Below are 19,082 nucleotides of genomic sequence, written 5' to 3' on the forward strand. Positions count from 1 at the left end.
TGCAGCCTGTGAGTACTATAGACTGCAGTATTTCCTGAAATATGTCTGGTGCATTGCACAATCCGAATGGAAGCCTACAGTACCGGTAAACACCATCTCCAGTAAAAAGTTCGTAAGATGGCGGGAGCCTTCATCCAACTCTACGTGAAAAAAAGCGTTGGTTAAATCAATCGTAGAGAACCACTTGGCACTATGAAGTTCAAGGATAATAGAATCAAATCACAGTCAGGGTTTCCTTTTAGGTTTTGAGCACTCGACAAACTGTTGTTTTCGGCATCTTCAGCACTTTAGCCAGCTTGGAAACGGACCACTCCGGATTTTCCATGTGTTTGTGCACAATATTTTTTCTTCTTTCGAGTTCCATTTGACGTTATTTCTGAACGCGTTGGACTACCTTGATCAAACTTGCACCAGTTGTTCTCTATAGAAGTGTGAACAAACCACTGTCAAAGATTGTCGATTCAGAACACTAGATGCGTGCTAGAGGCGCGCGAGGGGTGTACCAATTTACTATTAGTCAGCCTTTAAAGTTTAGCTATGAACTTCTGATTTAATTTTATACGTTAGTCTGCCAATACATCTGAGTTTGTTGGTCATTAATTGTTGGTCAAGATCTTTCAGCAAGTTTGCTTTGATTAATTGCAAATGAAGGTCATTGAGGATATAGATAACTGATGTATGACTGAGTTCTATTTGTGTGTGTGTATAATGTTCTTAAGAGATGATTCATTTTGAAGAATTGACGTCACCGTCAATCTGAACTCGGGGTGGGAGGCTAACATTGTCTTCCCTAGAACCTGTTCCTTTCATATATTTTGTCTTTGATGCGTTGATGGCAAGTCCAATCCGCCTAGCTTCAGCCTTCAGTCTGATGTACGTTTCCGCCATCGTCTCAAAACTCCGTGCCATAATGTCGATGCCATCGGCGAAGTCAAGGAGCTGGATGGACTTCCTTAAAATCCTGCCATTATGCCAGCTATACTGATAACACCTTCTAATTCGATGTTGAACAGCAGACACGAAAGTCCATCACCTTGCCGTAACCCCCTTGGAGATTTAAAGGGACTCGAGAGTGTCCCCGATACTCGAACAACGCACATCACTCGATCCATCGTCGCCTTGACTAATCGCGTCAGTTTATCCGGAAATCTGTACTCGTGCATAGTCTGTCTTAGCTGATCTCGATCGATTGTGTCGTATGCGGATTTGAAATCGATGAACAAATGATGTGTGGGCACGTTGTATTTCTGTAAAACCTGCCGAATCGCGAAAATTTGGTCCGTGGTAGCGCGTGCACCCATGAATCCCGCCTAGTATTGCTCCACGAATCGTCTTGCAAATGGTGACAGGCGGCGGCATAGAATTTGGGAGAGTAACTTGTAGGCGGCGCTCAGCAGTGTGATCGCGCGGTAGTTGCAGCAATCCAACTTGTCGCCCTTTTTGTAGATTGGGTATACGACACCTTCCATCCACTCCTCCGGTAATACTAACACTCCCAAATCTTGGCAATTACCCAGATGAATACCCAGTATGAATACCAAAAGCCGTTTCAAACGTCGCGTTGCGCTGATCGTGTTGCAATTTCATTTTTGACAGTTTCAAATTTTAGAACTGTAGAAGAGATTGAAACAATTTTGAAACTCAGCATTCAAATGGTCGTGGTTCAAATGTTTGTGTGTGTACTGCAATCAAGATACATGGTTTTGCTGGAAACAGCTTTAAGCCAATTAATTTCCCACAACATTCGGTTTTTGACAGTGCGAACCAGTCCAGCAGCAACTCCGCACTGTACTCAACCAACTATCGCTTGAGGCAGGTTTGTAGAATTTCAACCCATCTAGATCGATGCCTCCGCGTTTTTTATAATCTACACATATGTGCAAACATCTCTGGCAAGCTTTAATTGGAGAGCAAACTCGTTTGCGGATATTTTGCAAATCACGACTGTAACAGAATTAGAACTCCTACATCAATTAGAAACCGAACTCGTAAGCCAGAATGATTGCAAATTATCAATTCGCTTTCATTCGGTACCCGTACGAGTCCACCCAGTGGTTGTAGATGAATGAACCTGTTTCTCAATGGGTTTGAAGTTGAAAACAAATCCTTAATCACAAGTTCTACCTTCTACCAGCATATGTTGATCGCTGCCAAAGCTCGAATCATCCCGCAAGTCATTTGCATCATTCAGGTATAAATCTCAGACTTCACCTAGAGACTTCGCTTATTTGTCACCGGTCGGTGTTGTCGAAGCCACCACTCATAAAACGTAGATCATAGCTAGCCGTATAAAACTAGCGAGCCGATCGCGTCGCGTTCGCAGTTCAGCTCGATCCGCTCGTGAGCTTGTCTATTTTCGACGATCGTTTCGGTTAAGCTGAGAGGTGCGTGTTTCCAGTTTTTGGGCTTTTCAGACAGTTAAAGAGCGTGATTAATTAGCGGGTAGACGTGTCAGTGGGGATATCGAAGCAAATTGTGTAATCTTCACACGGGCAGGCGGAGGCGACCTAGTGCCGCTCAGTTGCTCGGTGTCTGGACGAGCTGCGGAAGGAACCGGTTATATTGCGCGCATCGTGGAGCATGGTGATTTTTGCATCAAGAATTTAAGTCGCAAACTTTGAGACAGTGGTTAGAATGAGAGTGATCCTAGTGGTGTTGTTGGCGATCGGGTTCGGTGCCGTTGCGTATGGAAGAACTTCGGAGCGGCTCAAAGTGACGTTGCCCCACGGGGGATCGCTAGTCGGAAGGTATCTGACTTCGTTCAGTGGACGCGGAATTTTGGCGTTCCTGGGGGTACCGTATGCGAAGCCACCGATTGGAGAATTGAGATTCAAGGTGAGTCTGGTGAGGGTGAAGACATTCAGACATGAATGTAAAATTTATCACGAAAAATGCAACGATCTGTTTCTTCAGGATTTAGATAGCGAACAGGGACTTCAAATAGGAGGGTTAGATTCCCTGTCCGGTCGAGGAAATCGTTCGGGTTGAAACATTTCTTGACATACATGGGCAGATATGAATCATTGTGCTTGCCAAATAGGTGAATGGTAAAAGCGTCAAAGCCAGAGGTTTCTAAATTCGAAAATCCGCTATTACGACATCAATCATGTTTTTCTGTTGGTGTGTAAAGCTGTGTGAGTGTATACATTTTATCAACCTCAAGCCAGCCATGTTTATCATCAGCAATCTAAAGGTTTTGATTTGCATCGCAGAAACTGTAGTAGTTATGTAGTTATGGTGTAGAAAATCAAAGTCGGTCTCTCACTGTAAGTCTGGTTGTGGGATTCTTGTTTGTTCGACATTCAACTCTTTTGGGTTGAACAGCTTATGCAGATTGCTGCTACTCAAGATTTTTTTGTTATTGCATTTTTTGAAAGGTGTAAGCGTCTACTATATTGTGTTAAAATGGTTTTTCGATCCGCGCACAAGAAACGTTTCTACAGGCCATTGTTCGAAGCGGCGTACCGGCCACCATGGGACGCTTTAGGCACTAGACCTGTTGTGTTGTTGTTGTTCGCATTTCAAGCTTATTGCTTAGTGCTTATTAGCTTATTGCGTGCTCTCAACTTAGTGTTCTAAATGCACTTTCACAGTTATTAATTGAGAGCTTTCGATGCCTAGACCTGTGCGCCGATCAAAATATTTTCGGCGGCGGTGTGATATGTTATTTTCTGCCGGCGCCGGCCTCACGCCGTTTGCTTTCGGCGGCGGCGGCGTGGCGGCGTGGGTCGGCGTGAGTTTATTTTTAATGATTTCGAAAAAAATATTTTCCATTCGCACATGGACAAAATGTTCAGATTACTCAAAATCGCTAAAACGTAGGTCACTCATAGTTTGAGTAAATTTTCCGACACTTTCCCGGGTAAAACTTTTGATGATGACGATGATGATGATGATGATGATGATGATGATGATGATGATGATGACGACGATGATGATAATGATGATGGTCCCACCTCTTACCCCTACAAAGATTTGAGCTGGACGATTTATCATTAAGATAATTAAATATGACATTTTAACCAGGTTTGCAAACAAAATCGAACTTGTTACAGTTACAGATATAAATTCCCTGTAGAGCTTACAGTTGCTTCACAGCGATATAAATGTGGAAAAGCTCAGGCGTCCACCTATTAGTTCGCCTTTATGTCCACCTAAAATATTCATAAGTATTAAAAGCGATCAAGAGTTAATGAACAATCAACAGAGCATCCTATTACACTAGCAACCCCGAAATCTGATGCTATCATAATTTTCAGCAATGTCAGGAATGCTCACGAACCCCCGACATTTGCATGAAAACTTACTACTAACTCAAGGCATCTTCCAAATAAGCTTCAAAATTGCATTGGTTTTTATCAGATTTTAAATTCAGTCCTCTATATCCGTAATACAAGCGCGAGGCTCAACCCTTTGCAGATTACTTTTTTGACGTAGGACTTCGTCTTTCGGAAAGATGGGGGTACACTTTATAAAAACCGAAAAATGAAATTATGAAAGATTTTGAACGTTAATAACTTAGCTGCCCCTGGACCAATTTCAAAATTTTTATCACCAATCGATTAGAAACATTTCTACGCATCGATAAGATTGCTCTTGACTGTTGGATTTCAAATTGAAACTATTGAAAATGTGGTTAATTTCAAGCATTATCCAAAAGCTTCGAAATAACTAACAAATCCACCAATTACGTACATGCATATGCTGCTTCCCCAACACAGTCATCAGAGAATGGTTCCTAGATGAAACAAGTCGAAGTGACATTCGCCTCCGATTTTCGGGCGTGTACGAATAGGGAGGATGCAATTGCGGAACATGTTGCTGCCAATTCAGAACCACACGCCCCCAACGACCACACAAAATGCTCTCCGTTTCTTAAAGTAATATACACAATGTAATTAATGAAAATAATTTGACTCTTACTTTTGTAATAAGTACTATATTCGCACCCCTCGATTGTAATTGAATGATTGTTGCTGACCTTTTTCAACACTAGATGGTGCGTGAAGCAATATTTTGCGCGTCGCCATTGCAACAATTGGAAAAGGTATGAATGGATCATATTGTTAATATGATATATTGGGTGAGAGATTTTTTTTTTTTTTTTTTTAACTCTTCATTTGTTCCAAATGCAAAATAAATTACATTTCATTTTTAACCTAGGTGCTCCAGTTACTACAGTAACTTACCAGCCTTAATTGTTATGATATATATCTAAGTGTTTTTACATTGTTCCTGTCTTGGCAATTCAGTATTTTAAACAGGTTTTTTAAACCTGCATGTCAGTATAACAATTGATATCTTAAAACTAAATAACTAAAACTAAATCTTATCTAAGTATAAAGGGAATTAATCGTTGCAATTGAGGATTGTAACGATTTTTGCCGGAAATTATTAATTATTTTGTTGGACATTTGTGCTAAAGTCTCAACATTCGAAATTCTATGTACTTCGGTAGTACTGTACCAGGGAGGCAACTTCAAAATCATCTTCAGAATTTTGTTCTGAATCCTTTGAAGTGCTTTTTTCCTGGTAGTGCAACAACTAGACCATATTGGCACAGCATAAAGCATGGCCGGTCTAAAAACTTGTTTAAATATTAGAAGTTTATTCGTCAGGCAAAGTTTGGATTTCCTGTTAATAAGAGGATACAAACATTTTATATATTTGTTACATTTGGCTTGAATGCCCTCAATGTGATCTTCAAAAGTTAATTTATGGTCAAGTATTAATCCAAGATATTTCACTTGGTTTGACCAGGAAATTGGAACTCCGTTCATAGTGACTATGTGACTACTACTAGGTTTCAAAAAGGAAGCCCTGGGCTTATGTGGAAATATTATAAGTTGAGTTTTGGAAGCGTTGGGAGAAATCTTCCATTTTTGTAAATAAGAAGAGAAAATATCTAAACTTTTCTGAAGTCTGCTGCAAATAACACGAAGACTTCTTCCTTTAGCGGAAATGCCTGTGTCATCAGCGAACAAAGATTTGTGGCAACCCTGAGGCAAATCAGGGAGGTCCGAAGTGAAAATGTTATACAATATAGGCCCAAGAATGCTACCCTGAGGAACTCCTGCTCTAACAGGTAGTTGATTAGATTTTGAATTTTGATAATTTACCTGCAGAGTTCTGTCAGTTAAATAATTTTGAACTAATTTCATAATGTAAAGTGGAAAATTAAACTTTTTCAATTTAGCCATCAAACCTTCATGCCAAACACTGTCGAATGCTTTTTCTATGTCTAGAAGAGCAACTCCAGTTGAGTTGAAGGCCACTTTTGTTTGAACGAATTAAATTGGTAACTCTCAAGAGTTGATGAGTAGTTGAATGCCCATGGCGAAATCCAAACTGCTCATCTGCAAAAATTGAGTTCGTATTGATGTGAAGCATCATTCTATTCAAAATTATTTTTTCAAAAAGTTTACTTATTGAAGAAAGCAAACTTATTGGACGGTAGCTAGAAGCTTCAGCTGGATTTTTATCCGGCTTCAAAATTGGAACAACTTTTGCATTTTTTCATTTATCAGGAAAGTATGCCAAATGGAAACATCTGTTGAATAATTTTACCAAGAAAGACAAGGTACTCTCTGGGAGTTTTTTGATGAGGATATAGAAAATTCCATCATCACCTGGAGCTTTCATATTTTGAAATTTTTTAGTTATAGACCTTACTTCGTCCAAATCAGTCACCCAGGAATCATCAAAAATATTTTCCCGAGAGAAAATATTCAGAAAATCCCGAGCAACCTGAGGACTAGTAAGACCCAAACTGAAATTATGGGAACTCTCGAATTGCTTAGCAAGTTTCTGGGCTTTTTCCAAATTTGTGATCAAAATTTTACCACCTTCTTTAAGCGCTGGAATTGGTTTTTGAGGTTTTTTAAAATTTTTGTGAGTTTCCAAAAGGGTTTTGAACTCGGGTCTAATTTAGAAACATTATTTTCAAAAGTTTTGTTCCTCAGGGCAGAGAATCGCTTTTTAATTTGTTTTTGCAAATCCCGCCAGATAACTTTCATGGCAGGATCGCGTGTTCTTTGAAATTGTCTCCTACGGACATTTTTAAGACGGATCAAGAGCTGAAGATCATCGTCTATTATAATTGAATCGAATTTAACCTCGCATTTTGGTACTGAGACAGCTCTTGCTTCAACTATAGAAGTAGTCAGAGATTCAAGAGCATAATTAATTTCATCTTTGGTTTGCAAAGGAATGTTTGGATCGAAGTTATATTCCATAAATGTTCGATATTGCTCTCAATCAGCCCTATGGTAATTGAAAGTAGAGCTGTTGGGATTAGAAATTATTTCTTGAGATATTTCAAAAGTTACTGGAAGGTGATCAGAACCGAAGTCAGCATGGGTAACCAATTGGCTACAAAGTTGACATGAATCAGTTAAGACCAAATCAATAGTTGAGGGATTTCTTGCAGAAGAAAAGCATGTTGGACTGTTTGGATATTGAATAGTGCAATAACCTGCAGAACAATCATCAAACAGAATATTACCATTGGAATTGCTTTGAGCATTATTCCATGAGCGGTGTTTTGCATTAAAATCACCAATAATGAAGAATTTAGACCTATGACGGGTAAGTTTCTGGAGGTCACCCTTGAGAAAATTCTTTTGCTGGCCTACGCATTGGAATGGCAAATAGGCAGCTATGAACGTAAGTTGTCCAAATTTTGTTTCAACAGAAACTCCCAAAGTTTCAAAAACTTTGGTTTCAAATGAAGAAAGAATTTTATGTTTGATTCGTCTATGAATAATGATGGCAACGCCACCACAGGGTGCATCAAGACGATCATTATGAACTTTCAAAAAATTAAATAGCTCGTCTTCATTATCTTTAAGAGATCGAGCATTCCAATTTAAAATGTTTAATGCTTTAAAATCCATTACTGAATTTTAAAGTCATGACAATATTATTAGCAAATTTTACTCCAGTTTGAATAGCATCAAACATGGAGTTAGATTTAAGCATATCAGAAATCATGTCAATTAATGAATTCTTTAAAAAATCCAAAAAAATTATATAAATCCAGTAATGCTTCCTAAGTCAAAATTGTCAAAATTCCCGTTAGAATTACTTTGGTTAGTATTTTGATTTCTACCCGCTGCAATAGCAGCATAGGTAGCTCCATTAACTCGCTGAACATTGTTAGCAGCGAGGGGAGTAGGTACAGATGAAAAATTTGAAGCAGGGGTGATATTTCTACCTACGGGTACGAATGTAGAATTTCTTCCTCGCTGACCGTTGTTAACAGCAGAGGAATTTGTACCTGGTCGGAAACGTGGAGCGTTTCCTACCTGTCGGTTAGAACGAGATTGTAGGATCGCTTTGCGAGTCTTACATTCCCAAAAATTGGATTTGTGGTTTTCACCACAATTTGAACATTTAAATTTCTTAGGATCTTCCTTCACAGGACAGTCGTCCTTTGCGTGAGAGGAATCACCACAATTCATGCATTTAGCTGGCATGTAGCAATTTTTAGTTCCGTGACCCCATCCCTGGCACTTACGGCACTGAGTGAGGTTTTGGAAATTTCCTCCAGTCTTCCTGAAGTGTTCCCACTTCACTCGGACATGGAGCATAAGGCTAGCTTTTTCTAAGGCCTTAAGGTTGTTTAGATCACTAGACTTGAAGTGAACTAAATAAAAATCATTAGAAATCCCGTTGCGCGAATCGCCAGGACGGGATTTCATTTTCATTTTGATTACTTGGAGTGGCACAACTCCAAGTAATTTTGCCAGTTCATCTTTGATCTGATCCAGGGATTCACCACTGGGCAGTCCTTTCATGACAACCTTGAACACACGTTCAGTTTTGGTGTCGTAAGTAAAAAAATTGTGCTTCTTCTCAGTAAGATACTTGAGAAGACATTTAAATCCGTCCAAGGTTTCAGCCAATACACGGCATTCACCCCGACGTCCAATTTGTAGTGAAAACTTAACTTTCACGAAATTCAAAAGTTCCATGCGAAGAGCATGGAAATCGGTAGTGGTTATCACAATAGGGGGAATCTTTTCCTTCTTGGCATTAAGCCGGGAAAGTTTACTAGAATTTTTATTGGATGATGGATCATTCTCATCATCCGTGAGCAAATCAAATTGATTACTCAAATTAATTTCTTCAGAAGGGGGGTCAAGAGTTTGCCCCTTTCTTTTGCGTTTAGGCGCCATGGCGGCAGTAAATTTTTTATCCAAATCGACTTCCAAGCAGATTACTATAAGAATCTGAAGGATCGAAGAGGAATTTTCCAAATCGATATCCAAGAAGGATTACCTCGGGTAGGGTCCAAACAAGGATCGAAGAGGAATAAGAGGAGTTGAACAAGGTAGAAAATTTTTACAGGTTGAGCACTGAAAAGTGCTGTTTAAATTTGTTGTAGCTTTAGGTAGTAGTAACACTTCCTTAAGCAAAAAGCAAATAGATCCGCACGGCAAGAGAGCACGATGCGGACTGATTTGGTGAGAGGTAATTACGCTTACAACTACACCACCGGCGCCGCTGCTCTCCAGAGTTGTAATCTTGTAACCAAACTTGTAAGCAGGGGATACTCTATATAAATTCTATTCTAATTCTCTTCTCAAATGAACTTGGTGTCCCTGTCGCTTCAGAGTGTAGACAACATCCAGGGCCGTGATGGTTTTGCGCTTGGCGTGTTGAGTGTAGGTGACGGCATCACGGATCATAATTTCTATGGACACCTTCAGCACACCTCGGGTTTCCTCGTAGATCAGACCGGAAATACGCTTGACACCACCACGTCGAGCCAGACGAAAATCCACCACGTCCGAACCGTTAAATAATAAAGAGTGCGGAGAGTACAGACTTAGAGTACAGAGAGTACAAAAGGAGAGAAGCCAATGTCGCTACTTGATAGCAAACTACTCATGATGGGAGGAGTCTGTGTACTTTACCGGCATGTTAAAAAGAAAGGCAATCAAAATTTCATTTTGTGATTGTTTCCCAAACACAGACATCATATTCAAAGAGCATCGTGATTATGAATTGTAACATTCTTTGTTAATTCCAACTGGTACAGTAAATGCTTCAGTGTTTACACTCCGCGTTGGATAGAATCAATATTCGAAGCGAGACAAGTGTTTATTGAGAAATTCTGTGCAAATCTTCAAAATGTCTCAACACATGGCTGCTAAATATCTCCGCAATTATCGGAAGCGCGTGAGAGTCTAGGAGACAGGAAAACCTGCGAAACAGACGCGAACCGTTGCTGAAAGCGTTCGAATGTGTCGAGCCAACAAGAAAGCGGTCAAAGATAATGCGTCGCCAACTTTAAATTGGGACTCCGACAGTGTAATTTAGAAAATTGAACGCTAAAATTTATCCTAACATTTCTTTACGTTTTGCATTATATTTATGTGATTTTTATGTGCAACCCTCAGTTTAAAGAAGAAACATTTGATAGAATCTTATATTTTCTATGTTTATTGTTTCAAGAAAAGTTCGTTATAAAAGAATGACATTATTTGATACATTTATTCCTCTCTCAAATTGTATTTTTTGCCAATACTACATATCAATTAAGATACATTGTTGAAGATAAACATTTTTCTCCAAATCTCTTTCTTGTATTACAAATAAAGTATGCAATATTATTAATTTAATTTGATAAAACAGAGGAAAGTAGCAGTCCTCATTGAAGTGGTAAATTATCCGATAAAACAATACAACAACTTCAATTTGCAAAACGAAAGTTTTATCTTCCCAGCTGTAATTTGAACCAGTAAACAAATATAAGGTGATTAAAATATCGGAAGAAGTGTGATGTACACCAAATCACATGCATGAGGCATGTGTGTTGGTGAGTTCCTTGACGTTAATGTTCCCGCAAAGTTCACTATTTTGCTATAAGAAAATGCAAAACAAACACATTTATTGGCAGATTTGGGCAAATTTTGACCTGTTTCATGCCACCTGAAGGTATGCTGGTCACAAATGCCGTGTCAAACTGATTTCCTGAGCAAGTGATATGTATAAACGCGAATGAACACGAGGTCCAGTGATTAAAGCAAAGCTTGCCATAAAGAAACCATCACAGTTCAAGGCCACCACAACTTTCTACAAAAGAGTTGAGTTATGAAATTCACTTTGGAAATCCAAAATAATATCCGTAACAACAAACTTGAAAATCAAACAAAAATTTCGTAGTCGTACGTCAACAATACGGTCGTGTCTTGTACACCAACCCTCCAACTTTTGTTTTTAATTTATCTTCTATTAAATCAAATATTAAAAATCCATCATCACCATCGCGGCGAACAAAAATAGTTTTTGTAGTGCTACAATAATTATTAAAAAGTCATTATAATATATATGAGCTATCCATACAAAATAATCCGTTAGAGATAACTTCGTCAAGATACATAATTTACCACTTCATAAAAAAATCACTGGATAACTGATCAAAAGACAGTTTTAACGTGTGAAATGCAGTGTCTTTTAAATTATGTAAGTGTTGCTGAACGTTTGCTTAGTCTAGGCATCGAATTGAAAACATTGATTCCTTTAAAATATAATTAATTTTGTAAAGCACAAGTCAAGAACTGTGGTGTTCTTAATTCAACCGCGTTTATAGTATTATATCGATGAAAGTCACTTCCTCTTTCAATTCGATCACACAAATATCGAGGCAGTAAACCGTTAACTACTTTACAAATGAACACCATAGTCAAATATACTATTCTTTGCTTCACTGACAACCATTATGAGGCGTCTAGCATCAAAGTTGAGGAAGTGAATCCATTACATCTCAAAATCAAACGCATTATTTTTTTTCTGCAAGCGCTGTAATCTCGATATTTGTATTGCATTGGACAGAAATAAAATGGAAGGGCAAAAGTCAAGATGAGGATAGATGATTGATTTGTTTACATAGTTGTATTTTACTGGCAATAGCTAAATCGTTTTTCAGTCGACATAGAATTCCCTACTTCTTGGAAATTTTCTTGATGACATTGTCAATGTGAGAGTTGAACTTAAGTTGATGATAAGTTTAATCACGCCAAGATATTTAATCTCACGAACGCGATCAATAGTCTCATCATCAATTACAACAGAGACGTTCTCATTTACTCGATTCCGCGAGATTACCATAAATTTAGTTTAACTTGTATTCAATTTCAACTGCTTATACTTCAACCATCTACTTAGAGAACGCAAATCTTCATTCAAGTGTAAAACGGCATCATCTAAATCCTTAGCTGCAATGAATAACACAGTATCATCTGCAAAAAGATGAATGTCGCAAAATCGTTAAACACGTCGCAGGTCATTAATATACATAATAAATAACAGGGGCCCTAATACACTTCCCTGGGGCACTCCAAGGGTATTCCCCACGGGACTGGAAACAGAATCATTAAAAACAGTCCGTTGAGTTCTGTCAGACAAATAGCTTTCAAACCATTTATATGCAGTACTCGTATTTCCAAAGCGCTTGATTGATCTTAACAGTAAGGGCCTAGAAATTGTTTCAAAAGTGCGTTTTAAATCCAAAAATAAACAGAAACAATCGTATCTTTACACTCCAATTTATTTTTCCACTTCGCTAATACCAAATTCAACGCGGTTTCACTAGAATGGCCTTCCCGATATTCCGATTGTTGTGGTATCAACAAACTATTACTATTTAAATACTCCAAAAGCTGGCCTTTAACAACAAGTTCTAGAATTTTCTCTAATATGTGCAACATACTGATGGGACGAAACTCTTCGACTTTAATCGTTCCAGCAACTTTTTGAATAGGGACCACTAAGGATTCCTTCCAAATTTGTGACACATGTCCAGTTTGTAATGATTCATTAATAAGGTCCAGCAAGATGTGGCCAATGACATGAAAGCAATCTTGAACAACTCTAGCATTAACATTATCTACTCCAGCCGATTTTCCTAATGAAAAACAAATAACTCTAAGTTCATCTAATGTAATTGGGTGAAAAACTTCAAATCCAATGGATTAATTAATCAATGAAACACTGTCTACAAAAGAATCATTAAACTTATCTGCAATTACTTGTTCTGACTGTTCTAAAGTGCTATTAAAAGTTATGGACCGCGGTTTGCATTTACTAAGTTTTAATAAAGATTTCAAAATTTTCCATAACTCTTTGCTGTTGTTTTGATGCTGATCAATTTTCCTCTGGACATATTCACAACGAGTTTTCTTTATCGATTGTGAATACTTATTACGCGCAATTGTGTACCTATTCCAATGATTGTCATTATTTGATCTACAAAACTTTTTGTACCATTTGTCCCTTTTCCGTTTAAGGCGCAAAAGATCCAAATTGTACCAGCTGTTCGAGTTCTTCAAAGAAACAAACTTTTGCTCAACTAGTTGATTGGCACACGTTTTCAAAGCGTTAAGAACAGCTGTAGATTAATCTAAGTTACCGAATGCGAATGGAAAATCCACGCTCCTCTTAACGAGATTCGAAACAGCCTGATTCGAATATTTCCTACAGCACTTCAATTTTACGAATTCATCGTTGTTATTGATATTATCTAATACATTAATCAGTAAAGTCTCATGATCGGTTATTTTCAAATCAGTATCCGTAACTGAACAAATTGAATCACAATTAGAATAAACGTGGTCAATTAAAGTTCTGCTGTACCTGGAAATGCGCGTATAGTCAGCTTCCGTTTCCCCCTCTTTATTTCAGTGAATTTTAGCCATTGCCTTGTTCTTCACCTTGAAGGAAAAATATCAGAGGTATAAGGCCTGCCTTGGAAAAAAAAACACAGTTGAAATTTACAGAGTTTTAGTTGGACGACATTTAAAATTTGGCAGAAGAACAAACTAGACCATTGACATTGAGTTAACTTATTGACTAATCCGTACAAGGCAGAGCTTCACCGTAGAAAGCGGTTCCCCCGTCCAGTAGAGATGCCCCGAGGGCCGAAAGGAAGGAATCAAACATTGAAAAACAATCCAGCGTCCTTCAGGAAGGAGATCAGAGTAGCTAGGATCGAAGGTTCATCACCCAGCATGTCGCCGATATTCCCCGAAAGGCCGTAGTGTTGCCGCACGAGCTCGTACTTTGGACACACGCAGAGGGTATGCTCGACGGTGGCTGGAATATTACAGACGACGTAGGTCTTGCGGAAAACTCCTCCACCAAAATCGTGTGAGAGCCGGGTGTGACCTGTGCGAAGCCTGGAGATGACTCGTTGCTCCTTCAGGTTCCCAAGGTCCTTCCATGGACGCGTGCTCTCCTTGATTTTCCTTAGAAGCAGTCCTTGCTTTGCCAACCATTCTTCTTGCCACCTAGCCTGCATGGAAGTTTCGACCCATCGCTTGATGTCCGGAAGGGGAACTTCATCGGTGTACCTGGCACCAGATGGTCCCACCCCGGCCAGTCTGTCAGCGTCGGAGTTGCTAGTGATGCCACAATGCCTCCTGAATCGACGGATGAATGGGCATGTTGGACCGGAGAGCAGAAATTACGCTGTGTGAATCAGTGAGGATTAGGATTGGTCGGTCGGATGGTGTGATTGTTGCTTCGAAAATCGCGGTTGCCCCTGCAGAAAAAAAACAGAGCATTGTGGCAGTAGGCTCAAGCTCGTTGGCGAGATCTTTCCCGCAATGCCTATCCCAACTCCGTTGTGCGATTTCGACCCGTCTGTAAAACGGTGCGTATGCCTGGGGTACCCGGAGTTTAGCATCTCCGCGACGGAATGTCCGACTCCGCCGAGTTGTCTCCTGCCCTATGATGATGATGATGATGATAGTGGTTTACCACCCATTGCAGCACGGAAACTAAGTCCGACAGCAATGGGCTCGCTTCTCTATTTGTCTTGATCAAACTTAATAACCTCTGATTGTCCTCAACATGTCGCTGTGTGAAAAGCCAAAAACTGATTGGGTAGATCGATAGGCAAAGTCTCCTATACGCATCTACGGAACAATAAAGAATTCTTCCAGCAACTTGATCAGCCAATTGGTCAAAAAGACAAGCCCCCCAAACAGGAAGATGCCCCATTGAGTGGGGAGAAGAGCCCGCTTTTTATCCACGAAATGTTATCAACAGGGAGTTGGCATTCCCACTCTCCCCGTCCAAATCGTTTCAATCGGGTGCCCTGTTGGACCGTCCCTTCCCTTTTATATATGTATTTCAATGTACATATTGATTGTTATGATTATTGTCAATAATACTTACATTTCGATGAAGATCGTGCTACTTATTTTACCTTTTTGGTGATACCCATCATCACAGAAACCAATCTTGAATCGTAGACCAGGTCCATCAACGATACACTCGTTCCGAGACATGGCTCTGTGACAAAGCCATCTTCTTCTTCATGCAAACGAAAAAGAGAAACAACCAGGTTCAGTTTTGTTTTTTTTTTTATAAAGCAATAGTTAAGTAATAGTTTTATCCGAATACCCAAGTTACCATATTGTGTCTCAGTGACTTGTCTCACTCTGAAACCACATTCAAAGCTACTTTGTAGCTATTTGGTTACTTGGATACTCATATAAAATGTTGTGCAAGTACCACAAGTTCAACAACGCCCAACTATGGACAGCTCAATGTTTATCCCATCCATTCTTTGAATCAGCGAACACCAACTTGATTATCCGCTAGGAAACACCAAAGAATATATAGAGATACATCTCAAAAACGCAGTTTTAACTGATAGCACTTTATAAACATCAAGCCGTCCCCTATTGGTCCCTGCCAATCCACGGTGCCTGTAGGGTAATATGGACCATCAGAATGGTCCATCGGTTGCGAGTTGCAATATTTCCAAAACTACAGCGATACATCTCTCATTGTTTCAACTTTATCCTAACGTAATATTATCACCCATATGCCCGTAAAATAGCAACACCGCCAGTGTGTCTAGAATGTGATAAACAAGCAGCAACAACATATCCCGGAATACTATACTGATCAAAAGCTTCAGTTTCTACAATATGAGTTTCAGATAAAAATAACTAAAAGAGGACGTTTTTCCCCAACAATCTGAAGTAATGCTATGTAGTTTGTTGACAATCCCGCAATATTCAAATACAAACAAATTGAATATGGGGGAAAATTAAGAAAATTTTACACAGGTCAGAAGTGTACTAGTCAACATACTTAAACCACAGTTAGTTTTCCTCGGAATAGCGTCGAGTTACTTTCAATCGAAAATCATCAAGTGACGATGAAGCTGTCAACCATCACTTTCAAATGAAAGTCATTCTGTCTTCTCTTCGAGCAGATCCCCGCCAACATCAACAGAACCACTTTCGATCACTTTTCATGCAGTTTGTTTTGGCTTGACTCGTGTTCATTTTTTCTTTTATTGTCAATTGAACTTACTTTTCCATTGAAGCGAAGCTGTTCGATCCAAATTCGTGCAGTTTTATGAGTTTTGATGATTGTTCACTCGGTTCATTTAAGCGCATGTGCATAGATCTGTGCATGTGAATGTCAAATTTATTATTGTCGGGTGGTTTATTTACCCATCAATATGGATATATTTTTAATCGGGGTGACGTCCAGAGAATAAAAATTGATTTGTGATGCCATTTTGAAATCCAAGGTGACGGCTTTCAGTTTAAGAAAAAGTGTGAAATGCTGTCAAACACTTATCAATCAAGAATCAAGATATTTTTCGAATCGACGCCATTTTGGAATCGAAGATGGTGGCTTCCGATTTACGAATACGTGGAAATACAGTAATACACATCAAAATTGGTATTTTTGTAGTCGGTATGAAGTCTACAGATCGAAAATTGATATGCGACGCCATTTAAAAATCCAAAATGGTGGCTTCCGACTTCAGAACAAGTGGGAATTATTGTCAAATACCCATCAATATAGGTATTGGAATCTGGATGGTGTCTAGAGGCCGAAAAGCGATATCCGACGCCATTTTGTAATCCAAGACGGCGACTTCCGATTTGCGGAAAAGTGTCAAATAACCTAAAATATGTCGAAAATTGATGTCACGCCATATTTAAATCCAAAATGGCGGCTTTGGTACAGACAAACTGTGAAATACTGCAAAATACCTTGTGGGTTTTTTTAGGAATCGGGGTGACATCTAGAAGCCAGAAATCGATGCCCGACGCCATCTTGAAATTCAAGATGGTGGCTTCAGATTTCAGAAGAAGTGTCAAATAGCCTACGAATGGCATCGAATATCGATTTTCAGCATCTACGCGTCGTCCCCGTTCCAAAAAAACCCAGATCTTAGGGTATTTGACACTTTTTGTGAAACCCGATGGCCATATTATAGGGTATTTAACACTTTTTCTCACGCCCTGTGACCGCCGTATTGGAGTCCAACAGCATCGGATATGGATTTTCGGCAGCCACGCGTTGTCTCCGTTCCGAAAATACCCATATATTAGGGTTTTTGACACGTTTTATGAAACATGATGGCCACCATCTTGGATTCCAAAATGGCATCGAATATCGATTTTCGGCATCTACACCTGTGTTCAATTAATAATTCAATATAATAGCAGCGCATGCCGATTTCCATACAAAATGGTCATGCGCTGCAATTATATTGAACACAACTGTACGCGTCGTCCCCGTTCCGAAAATACCCATATTGTAGGATATTTGAATCCTGATGTCCGCCATATTGGATTCTAACATAGCGTCGGATATCGATTTTTGGCATCTACGCGTTGTTCCCGTTCCGAAAATACCCACATCTATTATCTAGGATATTTGACACTTCATAAAACCAATGGCCACTATCTTGAATTCCAAAATGCCGTCGGGTATCGATTTTTAGCATCCACGCGCCATCCCCGTTCCGAAAATACCCATATTGTAGGGTATTTGAGACTTTCCCTGACCCCGATGGCCGCCATCTTGGACTCCAGAATGGCCTCGTTAAATAAATTTTCGTTTAATATAAAATAATTTATTATTACTACATATAATCCGGATGCCATCCCTATGGGCAACCGATATTGTTCAGATACTATCCGGATACTATATGTTGATGCTTGCGTCGTCAGGTCGTGACAAGTCGAATGAACCCCGAATTGAAATGAAAGTGGAAAAAACGAAGGAAGCAGTTTTCGAGCCATTAATTGCGTCAATTGAAACAAGTTTTTGCTTCAAATGAACTGAACTGAAGCACTTGACGAATGAAACAAGCGATAGTCCAGTCATGTTTGAAAAGAGAAATGTTCATGGTGACTCGATAGCAAGAAACACGACGACTTACACGAACATGATATTGCTCGAAATGAAGCGATTCTGCGGAGAGTTCATTTTCTTTTCTCTGTTTCGAAAATGCAGAACCCTGAAACTTTCTCATTGGCCGTGCATGCGGAATTTGTTTAGAAAAGTATGTCAATTGTTGGTGGAGTCGTATGTCAAAGTGTTACAACTCTTTTATTAAGTACAAGAAAAGTAAGTTATCCACCCCTACGTAGTATTAAAAAGCAATCTGTTGCATTACGTTACATTTTAATAGACCCTAGGAATTCTTTTTTTCATTGAGCATTACACGTTATTAATATGTTGATAGCGATAAATGATATGCTTGTATTATTATTTTTTTATTATTATTATTATAGTCACTTTAACGTTCTTGGGTCATTCGTGACTTGTCTGGAGGTGAGATTTGAACTCGCGACTTTGGCGTGAGAGGTATGGATGCTACCCACTACGCCGGGGTCGCCCCCTGCTTGTATTATTCTGATACATATTCGAATGTACACGCATTGTAGTCCTGTAACTTTTTGTTTATGGATTGGCTATGTATTTCTGATACAGTAGAATCCCACGCAACTTGGACTTGTAAAAGATTAAAAAAAAGCTTAAATATCAACATGTTATTAATAATAGTCAATCATTCACCTTTATGTAAATCCGATTCAAATGATACATTCCTGTGTATATAGAGAATGTGCGACACAAATGTAAAAAACTAAATGACAACCGCTGCCGCTAAGTTCAACGCGTTCGAGATGCATTTTACCGAAAAGGTGCTACGGATTTTTCATTGGCGCCACCAATGCCATTTTCGGAAAGGTGAGAGAGGCCCTTACCCGATGATGTTGTTGGTTTGCGTGGGCGTACTTTGGTTCGCG

At 39.2% G+C, this 19,082-nt stretch overlaps 1 protein-coding gene across 1 annotated transcript in view; it reads left to right on the forward strand.

Moving 5' to 3' along the window:
- Positions 1-2,316: 2,316 nt before the first annotated feature.
- The window catches only part of LOC135705595 (juvenile hormone esterase-like), a gene marked incomplete at its 3' end in the record, with an annotated part of 59,091 nt that continues 42,325 nt past the window's right edge, over positions 2,317-19,082 (forward strand). The window contains exon 1 of the mRNA XM_065227364.1: positions 2,317-2,835. Within this exon, the coding sequence (XP_065083436.1) occupies positions 2,635-2,835 (201 nt within the window). The remainder of the gene's footprint in view (positions 2,836-19,082) is intronic.

Source organism: Ochlerotatus camptorhynchus, unplaced genomic scaffold (genome assembly GCF_037179485.1).
Source record: "Ochlerotatus camptorhynchus isolate MF236.1 unplaced genomic scaffold, CSIRO-AGI_Acam_v1.1 ptg000270l, whole genome shotgun sequence".
In the NCBI taxonomy this organism is placed as follows: domain Eukaryota; kingdom Metazoa; phylum Arthropoda; class Insecta; order Diptera; family Culicidae; genus Ochlerotatus; species Ochlerotatus camptorhynchus.